Source organism: Artibeus jamaicensis, unplaced genomic scaffold (assembly GCF_021234435.1).
Source record: "Artibeus jamaicensis isolate MK-2021 breed Jamaican fruit bat unplaced genomic scaffold, CSHL_Jam_final contig_354, whole genome shotgun sequence".
NCBI lineage: Eukaryota > Metazoa > Chordata > Mammalia > Chiroptera > Phyllostomidae > Artibeus > Artibeus jamaicensis.
The window spans coordinates 9,657,316-9,672,385 of NW_026521803.1; the positions used below are offsets into that span (position 1 = coordinate 9,657,316).

The 15,070-nt window shown below is 44.5% G+C and overlaps 1 protein-coding gene across 1 annotated transcript in view; it reads left to right on the forward strand.

The window, feature by feature from the left end:
• LAMA3 (laminin subunit alpha 3) overlaps nt 1-15,070 on the forward strand; it is a 256,015-nt gene that overhangs the window by 52,392 nt on the left and 188,553 nt on the right. Inside the window, exons 3-4 of the mRNA XM_037134081.2 lie at nt 13,962-14,079; nt 14,777-14,895. Coding sequence (XP_036989976.2) covers nt 13,962-14,079; nt 14,777-14,895 — 237 coding nt within the window. The remainder of the gene's footprint in view (nt 1-13,961; nt 14,080-14,776; nt 14,896-15,070) is intronic.

The following is a 15,070-nucleotide window of genomic DNA, read 5'->3' on the forward strand; positions in this document are numbered from 1 at the left end:
GGCATTCACCCTAAGCATTCATATCATGACTCATAGTGTCTCCCCGAGGCACTCTTCCAGGACCCTTCCCACCCACACTGCGTCCCTTCCTAGCCATGATTTGTGCGCTCGTTAAGAGATATTGCTTACTTTGCAGAACAATCAGGGCTTAATAAAGGATGTTCTGGGCTGAAGTTTCTTGCTCAATGCATTATCCTATAGAAGACAGACGTGCACATGTAGACTGTAATTTGGCTACCTGAAGATACTTATTTTGTCCCCCCAACCTGGTCTGTAATTATGGTACGGAGAAAACATATACTCCATTTCAGGAAAAACTCTCCACAGAGATGGTCGGGCAGATGCTGGCACAGTGTAATTTCAGGATGTAGAGCAGGCTGTTCAAAAGCCCCTGGAATTTTTTTTTTTTTTTTTTTTTTTTTTAGCTGAGGCTAAAGTTTGAAAAGGCTAAAGTTCTTGGGGGAGGCAATACATTGACTTAAAATTCACTGGAGACCAAATTTCTGGAGGAGAAAGAGCAACGCTGACAATGCACCATTAATGGGGGAAAAACATGTATATTATGAGCTGGGCCAGTGCTTTTCAAACTTTTACATACATTTGGGTGACCTATTCAAATGATGACTTGGACTCAGAAGGTGGCAGGTGTGCCTGTAGGTTCTGCCTTTCTAAGATGCTCCCGAGTGATACCACAACTGCTGGCCTGTGGGCCACACTCTGGCAGGACTCCCGCTCACCAGCAGGCCTCACTGAGAAGTGCACAGCAGGGCAATGGCTGAGCCAGAAGCAGGACAGGCAGTGATGCAGAATCGAGAACCCCGATACAAGAGGATGAGGTCCCAGAGGAGCCAACAGAGCCTCCCTAAGGGCCTCTGAGTGGTAAGGGACTCTGTGCTAGGAACACACAGGCTGGAGATGGGGCAAAATGTCCTCGCAGCCAGCTAGCTCTTCATATTCCCAGTTTCTGGCTTTCTCGAGCAGGTATACATGGGGCCTGAAAATCAGGATGCGCAGTGACTTCTGGCCCTGGCAGAACCACCCAGGGAGCAAAGACCCTTTGAGGAAAGGACCAGACCCCCCCCCTTTAGCCCTCTCTGGCCCTGTGGCCGTCCCCAACAGCAGGATTGCTGGTTGCATCAGAGCCCAGGCTTGGGGATCAGACAGATGTGGGCTGGGGTTTTGGCTTTGTTGCCTACTTGTGGTGTGACTATAGACATGTTCTTCCTCTCCAGACTTCTGTTTTGCATCTATGAAGTAGAGATACTACATTACCAATATACTGGGGTTATTGTAAAGGCTACAGAAACATATAAGCATGAGTACCTGGCACATGCTAAATCCTCAAAAAATGCTGGTTTTCCTTTTCCTCATCCTTCTCCTTACTATTACTTTATAATAATCTTACTTGATAATATCCTACTGGTGCCTCCGTTTTCTCCTCCTACCTGCCACTGTAACCACATGCCCGGTTTTCCTATTGCTTGGCCCTGAATTTTCTCTGGCCCAGGACCCTAGTCCCAGCAGATGGAGCCCCAGGTCCTCAGACTAAGCTGCAGCCCGGTCACAGAACAACCCTGGGTTTCTAGCCCAGTGAGCAGCACTTGGCTGGTCTTGAGCTGCCTTGGTGCCCCGCTGCCTTCCGGCCCTTGCGTCACACCCTAGCAGCAGGGTCCTCCCCACCCTTCTTTTCTGTGACAGGACCTCTCCCTGTCTCCTGGGATTTTATATTCTTTGGGGGAGTCAAACGAGTAAATAAACAATTAGTGTACATCCTGACAGTGTAACCACCACGGAGGGAGGCATCTCCTCTGCTTTGGGTTGCTTTTAGAACATTTCACAAGGAAGTGGCCTTTCCATTAGTATTTCAAAGACAAAAAGGATTGGGGGCCAATGCTAGGCCCTGGTCATAGTGTGACCAATTGTCCCTGTTTGCCAGAGACTGAGATGCAGAATTTTCTGTACTATAACCAGGAGAGTCCAGGCAAACGGGAGTGGTTGGTGACCCCTTTCGGTCTCTCTCAGCGATTTTCAACCGATGTGCCATGAAAATTTAAAACATGCAATACCTGACTGTTTAGTGAGAGAAACTGACCTCTTCTCCCTTAGATGGAAAAATACAAAAATGACAACAGCCAAAACAGCAGTAGCTGTTCAGTGTAAATGAATCAAATAATAGCTATTTTTTGTCCGATTGGCAAAAAATATATTTTTTGTTGTGCCAAAGAATTTTAGTAATTAGTTTATGTGTGCCATGAGATGAAAAAGTTTGAAAATTGCTGGTCTATATCTTAAGATATTTGTCTATATCTTAGAATACTGGTTTTTTAGTTGTTTGTTTGTTTGTTTTTACTAGTTATCTGAAAGCCTGTAGTTTGTGACTGGGACCCTGTATCGAATTCTAGAACACAGAGCAACTTCCCGCCCAGAGCAGAGCGGACCATCTGCGTCGCCACCTTTTGTCTTGCTCTTTAGTGCTGGGTCCCGTCTCGATGACCTGCTTCCCCTGCGTGAGATTGTCTTTAGGTCAGTGTTTCTCACAGTTAGTCTTTTAATTACTGAGCTCAGAAGGGAGACCCATGCTTAGAGCTTAACACCGTCTTAGAATTCTTAATAATTTTACATTTGAATTTGTGTTCTATGAGCCAAGTCCAGTGGGACAATGGAGCTCATTCTCTTTTCCAGACAGCCTCTCAGCTGCCAAGCTTCTCTTTCCCCAAGCCCTGGTACCTCGATCCCTCCAAACCTCCTCCACCCTGCTGCCCTGCACCCTCTACAGGGGTCTGGGAGCAGGTGCAGGGAGGGTTGGCGGAGTGCACACCATGCAGAGAAGGGGCGTGGCAGCTTCACCCTGTCCCATGCTAACAGAGTGATGGGCAACTTGACAGGGATGAGCCTGCATCCGGGCACCAAGCACGATCCAGTGCAGAGGTTTAGGTCCTTCAGGAGTCACCTGTCTTTGTGGGTTAGGGCAATGGGCCCATGGCGAGGGGAGATAGACCTCCTTGCTCCTGGCCAGGGCGTGGTATGCCATACTATGTCAACCCATCAGCTTTTGGGAGGGAATCCTGGCATATACACAACCAGTAGCAGTCTGGGGTCCCCTGGTACCTGTGAGGGTCTTTATTTACCCAGAAAGAACCCCCCGGCCCACGGGAGTGCAACATTAAATAGCAAACAAAAAATACCATGATTAGTCAAGAGAGGAACTGGAAGAAAGGGAAAATATATTTTAGAAGATTTAAAGGTACTTTTTCCTGCCTTTATACGAGGGCCCCTGCATCTCCATTTTGCTCTAAGTTCTGCACACCCTGCACATTTTAGCTGGCCCCAGTTCCAGGCCTGGTTGCAGACCTACTGACTTGGAGTCTTCTGAACCATATCCTGACCCAAATTTCCTGAATTACATCCTGAGCATGTTAGCCTGCTCCCCAGGTGCGCCTGATGCATGTTTAAGTTTGTGAGCACTGCACTGTTGTTTTGCCCCCTGGCTTGGCCCAATGTCCAGAATTGAGCGTGTCTTCTCTCAGCCACGTTCATCCTCTATGGACAGTGTGGGTAGTGTGGGGGGAGGGGACCCAACACCTCAGAAATGTTAACTTCTACCACCGTCAACTTCTGACCTAGCTGGAGGGTGGGGCCAAACTGATACGAAACGCAGCCCTCTGAGCATGGGCACGACTGCAGTCTTAGCTTACTAGGACTTCCTGTCTCTTTGAAGGAAACCCTGGCGTGGGGCCTGGTTGGTGCACGAGGCACCACATTTCCTTCCTGCCTCGGTGACATTCCAGAGAGCAGGGGCTCCACTGGTTTGTGTCGCTTCGTGAGGAGGACATGGAGCAGAGCCCACTGCCTCCCACCCACTGCGTAGACGTGTAGTGTGGGTGAGATACAAACACACGTATTATTTGAGAGCACTGCTATTTAGGTTTTGATTGTCACTACAATGCAATCAGCTCGTCATGATTGGCACAGGCTCTGTGTTAATGTGTGGGACTCTCTGAGCATCCTCAAGTTCTTAGTTGTAGAGCAAAAAGCAGGTGCACAGAACTTCCCTCATTGGTTCTCTGAAATGGAGGAAAGTAAAACAAGGATTTCCTTTTAAAGTTCCCTAGACAAAAACTTAGATTCTGACCCAACTATAATGATGAGATGTACCTCCATGTGGCCTTGTGCAGGCCTTTGTGTTTCTGTCTGCACCAAAAGCTTCAAGAAGGGACCAGTCCTGGGCTGGGCTTATGGAAAGGTCTTGCCAGAGGTCACAAGGTCATGGAGATAATGAAGTCTGTCCATAAAAAGCCCACCCATTGTAATATAATGAGAACGGTTTGTGTGACATCCATGTAACCTGGCAGCTAAGGAAAGTGGACTGGAATGTGCATGTGTGAACAATAATGACTTCACTGTACTAGTCAGTGGGGGTGATGGATGCCACTGAGTGAGCATGTGTACTGTGTGGCTGTCACATTCAAAATGACTGAGCAAGAAGAGCAACAAATCTGCATCAAATTTTGCCTTAAGCTGGAACATTCCTCCACGGAAACCATTTGGATGATTCAGATATGGGCAACTGGTGATTGGCAGCTTCATCATGACAACGTGCCTGCTCATGCATCTTGTGCAGAGTTTTTTGGTGAAACATCAAATCACCCAAATGACTCAGCTCTCCTACAGCTCAGATTTGGCACCCTGTGACTTTCTGGCTTTTCCCAAAACTGAAATCACCTTTGAAAGGGAAGAGATTTTAGACCATTCGATGATATTTGGGATAATATGACAGGGATAAAGGAAGATGGGGCAATTGATGGCAATTGGGAGAACTGTGTGAGATCCCAAGCTACCTACTTAGAAGGGACTGAGGCATCATCGTCTCATGTACAATGTTTCTTGTACCTTGTATCTTCTTCAATAAACTTCTTTATTTTCCATAGTATATGGCTGGTTATGTTGTGGACAGACCTTGTAAAGCAGGACCTGGGATCTGAGTAGCCAGCAGGAGCAAGATCAAGCTATCCTAATGGATATTTTCAAGCTCAGAAAATTTCCCCAAATTTGGGGTGCTTTATTATTCCCTGATACCTTTAGTTGAATTGCAATTCCAGTGGAAGCAGTCCATTCTTTCTGCAGGTCAGGCAGTTAAGGTAGCTTCATCTCTTAGTAACGAATAAGAAACAAAATCTCAGTTACTGGCTGCCATTCACTCCAGAGTGCATGTGCTCACAGGTGTTTGCATTTCAAAGGCTCGTCCTGATCACTGTTGTCTTCCTTTCTCTCTGAACTCCTGCTGCTGGCTTGAGAAGGTGCTGACAGACATTTCCAATGGTTCCTTGGGATTTTTGCCAAGTCAGTTGACCAGAATAAGTGGCAATGTATATTTTGTGATTACTAGAGCCTGATGCTGCATTTAGTTTTGTACTGATATGTTTCATTAGGAAGTAGGTATTAGAAAATTTTACAGAGATGGTCCCTGCTTCAGAAAGATGCACCGATCAGAATTCTCAGCTCGGAGCATGTTATGACCTATGCCACTGTTGCTTTATTTTCATATTTTCCCCTTCATCCTACATCCCCTCTCCTGCTCCTTTCCCTTCATATGCACTTTCCCTGATGTCTTTGCTACTTAACCTGAAACAGGCTTGTGCCCCTGAGGAGTGCTCACTTCCACGGGGCTGAATCCCCACACGCGCCAGGCTCTGCACCAGGTGCTCTCTAGGCCTCGACTCTTTTATCCCTCACTCCAGCCCTGTGTGGTGCACGGTCGCTGACATTTCTGTCCCTGTGGATGGGTTTCACTGGATAGTGCTCCTGGCCTCTCTCTGTCCCCTCTTTTTCTGGACGGTGCATGTAGAATCAAGAACAGGGCACACCCGGCTCTGCCCATGTCCCGTGAGAGCAGGTGCCCAGAGGTGCAGTTGGACTCTCCTCTGCTTCTCCTGCCTGAGCCATGTGGGCCACTCTAGCACTCAACGTTAGCAGACCCAGCCCGCCATCTCCACCATCAGCTTCACTGGAGATAAAGGTGACATTTTGTCCTCATCGCCTTTGCCTTCCCAATTGGTTCAGAACCCGATAGAGATGAGGGATGCTTTTTATCAGGCCCTTTCAAAAACTCCCACATTAAGTACTGCTGTTATTCCCTTTCACAGACGAGGGTCCTAAGGAACAAAGGAATGAGGAGAATCACCCAGGTTTCACAGCTCAGAAACTGGAGCCAGAAATTCTGGGCCAGGCCTTGCCCTCTCAACCATTATGATACACTTCCCATAAAATATGAAGTGTTATCTGTGTATATACGTATGTATGTGTCTGTGTGTATGTGAGTGTGCATATATATAATTTATGTGAGTGTGCTATAACATGTAGCTTGATGTCTTCTGTCTTCATGCCTTTTGCGTTACAAAGGTTCATTGTATTTGCTGCATGTGAATCTCCTTCCTTGCTCTGACAGCAGTGTGGTTGGTATGATCACTGTGAGATGAACTTTCACATTGTTGCATGTAATAAGATATTTTCCCGGGCAAAGTCATATATAGGCGTAAATGAGGTGTGCACCAGATATTTAGAACTCATATTGCATTTTCCCCAGAGAAATGCTATAAATAGGGATGACCTAAGCTATGTGTTAAAACCCTTGTGTAGCTATAGTAACTGTCATATTCTACATTTGCAAGATGGAATATATAAACGTTATTTAATCCTTCTCACTGTAGCCTCTGGGGTGCGGGGAGGGAAGGTGCCCCAGCCTGGGGAAAGGCTTAAGGAAGACCAGGCAGTAAGATGGTTGCTGAGCTGGGCACAAAACCCGGTTCTCCTATTACTCATCAGGGCCGCTTCATTCTGCTGCCCAGCTGCCTTCGCTCAGCGCATCCCGCTCTGACCCTTCACACTCGGGCCTGCCCTGAGCTGCAGCATCAGTCTTTTTCACACATTTGTCTGCTGTGAGGGGTGTCTTGTAGGGGTCCAGAGCATTTGGAGCCAGAGCATTTAAGTCAGAGCCTTTGGGACATAAGAGGTCATCTCATGTTTAGATCTGAGAGTTCAGTTGGGGATTCACGGTTACATCACAGCAATGGTAACCTCGAGTTATCCCATTTAATGCCAAGTAATTGCAATCCATAGGGTTTTGGCCAACTACCAGCATCACCCTCATCCAGGCAAAGTGCAGGCCATACCCTGGCCTCCAGCTACATGTAGCCAAGGTATTCCTGTTGCAGTTCATGAGTGGGCGGGAGAACCAGGCACATACACTACATTGCCAAGGCCCTGTGCACTTGAGCTATGAATGTGTAATTCCTCCTGTGATGAGTGGTTTAAAAGAAAAGCACAGTGCTCCAGGAGGCATGAAATACACACAACTAACCAGAGTGAAGGCTGTGCTGAGACCTACAGGTTAAATAGGGGTTGAGAGGCCCCAGGGGGTTGGGGTCAGGCGTCCATTAGGTCATGTCGAATTGACATGGGTACAAAGTACAAATTAAGTTAACAGCCGGAAACACCGGTTAGAGGTTAATGGGAGGAGTCTGGGCTACAGACATATTGGGTTGGCCAAAAATCCATTAGTTTTTTTCCATAAAAGAAAAGATACATTTTTCATTTTTACCAATAACTTTATTGATTTGGATATTTTGAGTATGTCAGCTATCTCCCGCATGGTATAACGTTGATTGTTCTCAATTACATTTCAATTTGATCACTCTCAACTTTCACTGATCTACCTGACCTTGGAGCACCATCCACTAAGAAATCTCCAGCACAAAACTTCTCAAACCACGTTGACACATTTGATCAGTCACAGCACCTTTTCCATACACTGCACGAATCTTTTTCTGTGTGTGTTTCAGTTGTGTTTTTACCTTTGTTGAAATAATAAAGCATAATATGCCAACAATGTTGCATATTTTCTGCCATCTTCAATATTAAAATGGCTACATAAAAATTCACCAATTTTGATAAGATTTTAAAAAATGTATGCTGGTATGACATCTGTCACAATACAATCTAACAAAAATTATTTTGATTGAAGTTAAAGACAACTAAATGTTACTAGAGCCATCTTATGGGAAAAACCCCAACGAACTTCTCAGCCAACCCAATGCATTGGGGAGCAGAGTGTGGAGTGAGGTGAGACAAAGCTGGGCTGGAGAGATGTGAGGGTAAGTGACAGGTGAGGAGGGAGGAGCCAAGCCAGCGGGCCAAACTTCCAGGATGTGTGGCTGTGATGGAGAGAAGAAACTAGGGTGGAGCTAGAGGAGGGCTTGTCTTTAGGTTGGAAGAGACATTTAAATGCTGATGGTAAGGATCCAACAGGGGTCCGGAGCACAGAGGGAGGCATTGGCTTTGGACAGAAGAGGCTCCTTGTTCCACTGGACCAGAGGGAAGAGGGAGAGGATGTGCAAATGTGTTTGTTAATTTGGGAAGGCAAGGCAAGGGAGTTCCTTCTGGTAGCTCTGACTTTACCAGTGAAAGAGAAGAAGTCACCTTCGAGGGTGGGCAGAAGCAAGGGAGGCTGCACCGTGAGAACCGTGGGTCCTCTGTGAGGACGCACCCACAACTGATGCTGGCTGATGTTGATGACACAGGCAGCCCTGAGCCCGACCCTTGACTCAGTAACCTCTGCTGGGATCAGCCACTGTCCCCCAAAACCAGATGCTGCTGTCTTTGTTGCTGTCAAAAAGAATTCTCCAGTGCCTTTGTCTTTCAGTACCATTTGCTCTACATGCAAAATGTGGGCAGGAGACATCAGATTTGTGATTCGTGGAGTCCAGGTCATGTGACTCTGCTGCCTTACCTGCTGAGGGTGCCCGAAAAGCTGGCACATTCAGCTTTTAAAGGTAGAGGTCCATTCTGTTCCCAGCAAGATCCTTAAAGTGGAGATGGCATTCAGATCCTCAGAAGTCTCACCAACTACAGGCAAACACCTCCCGCCTCCAGCATCACTCTGCACAGCAATGCAAGTCCCTTGTATCAGTCAGAGCCCAGCACCCAGAGAGCAGCCTCCTCAGCTGGAACTGGCTGTGGTATTTCTCAGGGTCCAGGCTGACCCCTCTGAAATACGTGGTCTGTCTCCTTGTTGGTCTTGTTATTGTGACAACCAATAACATACGCCAGAGGGTGGTGCTACCTGCTTTGAGAACTACCATGCTATGGGATTTAGTTCAGAAAGTAAAAGACAGCTTTTGATCAAAGAGCAAATTCTGCCCTGGCTGGTGTAGCTCAGTGGATTGAGCGTGGGCCTGCGAATCAAAGGATTGTGGTTCGATTCCCAGTCAGGGCACATGCCTGGGTTGCAGGCCAGTTCCCACCAGGGGACACATAAGAGGCAACCATACATTGATATTTCTCTCCCTCTCTCCTTCCCTTCCCTCTAAAGATAAATAAATAAAATATTTTAAAAAAGAGGAAATCCTAAGAATATTTATCTGCAGCCCAGCTGATTGGAAATGACACTTCAGCTTAAAGCTCATTCCCCTCTCTTCCTAAAATATATGCTGACTAACAAAAAATATGCTGAGTCAATTTCAGTGATCGCCATTATGCCCTATAGACATGCACAGCCAAGAGGATAATTTTAGCCTCCATTAAAACTCTGATGTAGCCTTGGTAAAACTCACGATGCTGAAATTAAGGAAGATGTAACAGGGAGGAAGGAACAGATACGACAAGCAAAAGTAGGACAGGACCATTATGAGTACAGGTCAGAAATGATCATAATCTTTAGGTAGAAAGATACTGGCCAAGGGGAGGAGATTGGAACATTATAGAACATATGAAATTATTTATGAAACATGATAACAGCATTTGGGAGCTGATTTAGAACACATCATCATTGAGAAATATTTCGTTGAAGTCTACCAGGGTATAACTCACCTATAGAAATCAATTCATATTTAGTGATTACTGAGCCTAGAAAAATACAGTGGAGGGGTTTCAGGTAGCTTGGCTATTCAGATAGCTTGCTGTTACTTAGATCTCTTTGCCTTGGAAGAACATGACTATATAATTTCCATTGTCCTGTATGGTTTGTCAGCAATTTCTTAAGCTACTTACTAGTTCAGTGTGTGGAGCAAGTATTACACCTAATTTTCTTATAAATTAGCAAAAAAGTGTGAATGTGAAAAACTGAGTTTTACAAATAGAATCAGGCTCTAGACAAAAAAAAAATCCCTGACAGTGAGAGTAATTACAGAGAGTAGAATAAAATATAAGACTTGATATAAAGTAGAGCTGAGTTCTTGAATCCCATTGAGCTTCAGCTTATTTTAAATCACCACCACATCTATTTGTAAGTTGTTAGTCATGGGTAAAATGCTCTTGAATAATACATTTCAGTCTGAAGTTCCACACTTTCAAGCTAGTTTAAGGAATAATGATTCACACCCACAGGGAGTGAAAATCGTGCTATGTGTTACCCATCACTCTTTTCCTCCAAGTTAGGAATTTATCAGTAACAAAATATAGGTGTATATGTTTTACCTTTCCCCTCTTTTGATTATTTTTATTGAAATTTTCCATTAAAAATAGTGGCTTGTCATTTTCCAAGTTGTTGGAGTGATCCAAATCTTTAGAGTCAATTTTGGTTTAGGGATTTTATTTCTCAGGATATTGTGGTTATTTTCAATGAAGAAGCGAGAGCTGAGAGACTATGATTCTCTTCTCCCTCCCAGTTTCTACCCTAAATCTCTGACTCCTGCTGACTTGAATCTTAATACCTTTTTTAGAAAAACCTACGGGAATGTGGTGTTGGTATTGAAATCTCGGGCAGGCTGTCATGCGGGATAAGTAGTGGAAATCTGTGCTACTCCAAAGGCTAGGAGGAGGACCTATGAGACGAAACACTGAAGAAATATGTAATGGCCTGATCTTGTCAGGAGTGTGGTGGGTTTCTTCTCAAAAAGAGATTCTGGAGTAGAGCTCCTTACCCTGGGTGAAAGTTTGACCCAAGGTGAGAAATAAATATAATGAGCAAAAGTAGGACAGGACCATTATGAGTGCAGGTCAGAAATGATAATAATCTTTAGGTAGAAAGATATTGGCCAAGAGGAGGAGACTGGAACATTATAGAAGGTATAATGCAAGTTTCATGTGAGTTTCTGGGGTGATCTACCTTCTCTCCTTGCAGGTGACCAGGGGCTTCCAGGAAACACTAAGAGGGGCTGAGGGACGAAGTGACTCCTCCCCACAGATGCTTTTTGGTGGGGCCAGGGTCTGGGTCTTATAGTAAATGGTGGTGATAAACTGACAAGAAAGAAGTGCCCGCACCAAGCTATTGGCAGATGTGCTCTTTGGACCAGGGTCAACAGGATCCCTTTTCAGCTGAGTTGTATTTTCGTCACTGACCTTGACTGTTTTATGGGGATTGTACCACATTTTGTGAAATGTTTTCAAACAAGGTTACTAAAATGGAGTTTAATTTCACTCGATCTGCATCTTTCCTTCTCAATTAAAGCATTTCTATGAAATTAGCTCATTAGATAAATTTTTCAAATGGACATCAGCCACAGAAGAAATTTAATAGTTTGGTCTCTTATTTTTCATAATTTGTATTTATATTTTTACAGGGATAGTGGGAAAGATTTATAATTTAGCTAATAAAAATGTTTCCAAATGTCTCTCTGTGGATTCCTTATTAATGACAGCATTTAGAAGGTGACTTTATAATGGGGAAATCTAGCGGGCATCTTCTTAGATGTGATCTGATAGGCAAGTGATCAGACAGAGCATCACTGATAAGAGGACAACCTGGACTCATGTGCCCCCTGGCATGATGGCATGAGAAGGACATGTCACACAGGTGGTAATCCTGCCAAAATGCTCACCCTGAACCAGGTCATGAGAAGAAAATCAGACAAGTTCAGGTTGCAGAACATGCTGTGATAGAAAAGACCTGGCCTCATTCAAATGTCCATGTCAGATGAGACAAAATGATGGAAGGACTACTCTTGATTAAAATAGACAAGAGAGACTTCAGAAGTAAATGCTGTATATAATTCTTGTCTGGATCCTGAATTGGAAGTATACAACAGCTGTTATTAGGAGAAACAGGAACATTTGAATATGGACAGTGCGTTAGATAAGATTTTTGTATTAATGGTAAAATTTATCAAGGGTCAAAATGTTGAGTTTATGAAAGAGAAATGTCTACATTTTTGGAAGATACATGCTGCCATAATGATGTCTGAAACTTACTTTCAGTGATTCTTTTAAATGTGTTTGTTTGTGTGTGTGTGTAGATGTTATTTCCGAAAATACACCACTCTGCCATTTCTTTTCTGCTTCTAGTGACTCTATCATCTGGGGATTTCCAGCTTCGTAAAGGGCCTTTGTTTACATCTGTGAATTTCAAGTGTGGGTCATGCGTGCTTTGAAATATTATGAATGATCAAAGAGCAAACATAAGTAACTGATAATAGGAGTTTAGCAGAAGAAGCCGTTTAAAAAGCATGTAATTTTAAATTATCACGCACAAGAGAATAAACCCATAACTGTTGGTTTAGCATGCACGAGCCAGCTGTAAACCCACTTGGGACAGCACTCATGCTGCCTCACAGTGACATTTCGAGTCTGCGCTTCTCAAAGATTTGCTGCAGAGCTGGAGCATGTGGCGAGAACTGGCTGCAAGTCCCACAGCAGTGGAGGTGGCCCAGAACACGTAGAGTGTCAGTGCCAGAAAAAATGAAATGCAGCCTACCAGTAGTCAGGGCACATAAACAGGTTCCTAAGACAAAAATGGGGGGTAGACTTTTTTCATTTTTTTTTATTATTTTATTTTATTTTATCCTTATCCGAAGACATGCTTATTGAGAGAGAGAGGAAGAAAGGAAGAGAAACATCGATCAGTTGCCTGTCTTAACATGCTCTGACCAGGGACTAAACCTGCAACCGAGGCATGTGCCCTGACTGGGAACTTTTTGGTTTACGGGATGACACTCCAATCAACGGAGCCACACCTGCCAGTGGGGGAGGGGAACATTTTAAAGTGGAATGCCCTCCTTGATAGGTGCTGGAAGATGAGTCAGTGGAATCAAAGGGCATATTAAATTAGGCCTGGGTGGCAGGCTCACCTAACAAGTGGAGTGGCCACCATGGTGCCTCCATCTGCTGCTAGATTTGGAATTTTTGCTGTGTTGCATCAAAGGGATCACACATTATCTCAGAACACGACAAAGTAAAACAGAGAGTGGTCTTCTGAGCTACTGGGGCTCTTTCATTTATTTGGATTTTCAGTAAGTGCAAATTTGAAAAACCATTGCATTCAAATAATCCTTGAGATGTGTCATTCATAATATAGCTTCCCACCTCCAGACTCCCTATAATGGAAACTTCGAATATTTGGAAATAATGACATTTGGAGCTTTCTGACAATTCATTTCCCCTAAGGTGAAAGAGCTCACATATTAAGTACCTATTATGATCTGTGGCATAGCTAATGGCCAGTGAGTACAATACACAGAGTTTCAGGATTTTTACACCTGCAACATGTGGGCATGTTACTTAACTAAGTAACATTTTCCTCATCCTCATTGTTGTGAGACCTAAAGGCACGAATGTGTGAGAGGGGCCTCTCATAGTACCCAGACCATAGTAATGATTAATCATAGATTACTAAATGAACAGGTTTTACGTAGGGGGAGGGTACGTGACAATGACTGCTGCTTGATATCAGAATTCTCTGAATGTACAGACTTTAAAGTGCTATGTCAGCCAGTTGAAATTCAAAGGCATAGTGATTAAGACGTGACAAAGGTTAATGTGTAGATTTGAAAAGTGGTAATTTTGGTTTTAAACACGATAAGCTTGGGAAACTGAACCCAGGCAGAGATGTCCAATAGGCAGGTGGGAATGGGATCTGGGTCTAGGGAGAGGTGTGGCTATATGACTTGGGAATCAGCATCACACAGAGACGATCAAGGTCATGGACAGATGAGGTGGAGACTTCAATAATTGTATCTCCTTTGCTTTATCAGCTTTTCCATGTGGCCTATATTTTAATCAAGTTTGCAAATTCTCCTCGTCCTGATCTTTGGGTCCTGGAAAGATCTCTGGACTTTGGGGGCACCTACTCACCTTGGCAGTATTTTGCTCGTAAGTAACCTTGCCAACCATGTTATAAGGGACTTTAATTGTTTGCAACAGATTAAGACTTTGGATTTAATGAGGAAATCTGTCTCTCCATGTGGCTAGTTAGGGAATGGTCAGTTTTAACCTTCTGGGTTCCTCTTAGAACAGCCCTGTTTCTCAAGCAGTAATTGTATCCATACACACGCAGAACTGAGATTGAAATGCCCTTACGTTAACAGTTCTTGCCATGATTTGGGGAGAAACAGTACCTCTGACTGAGCCATAGCTGCAGTCCTTTCCTTTTACGCGGAATTAGGAATCAGCTTTCATTCATGGATCCTGCATTTCATATAACTTGCCTTGACCCTGTCATCTTCACTAATGAAGGATGGCAGTGTGATGAACCCTGTGACAACTTGAGGTGGACAGGAATTTGACTTACAAGGGCGTTGGGTTTTCCACGGATGCCCCTGGGAGGTAGGCCTGCTTAATCAGCGAGGATGCGGCACCACATCTCCAGACATTGCTTCTGAAAGTCAAGTGGCTTGGTGTTTTCTTTCGTGATGTGAAAACTTCGGTCTAAGCCTTTGTCTAAAAATCATCAATGCTCCTCTATTCTTTCCCTACTCATGTGTTTTCTTAAGGAAACATAAGATTTCTTAAGAGATTTCCATCAAGGTGATAGTGTTTTATTTGATAGCATCAAATGTTTCTTTTCTAGATTCTAAAGGAGACTGCTGGGAACAATTTGGGCAGGTGGCCAATAGGGCCGTTGCCCGAGACGACGACGTGCTCTGCACCACGGAGTACTCCCGGATCATTCCTTTGGAAAACGGCGAGGTGGGCAGATTCGGGAGGTCGTGGGAGATGAGACTCAGGAACGAACATGGGTATCAAGTTTTTCATAATTGTGAAGCTCGCACTTTCAAGGAGATCTGACGTAGGTCACAATGGAGGCTGGTAGTGGGGCTGAAGGGTAAAAGATTGAACACTCCCAGAATGCGCTGGATTGCAC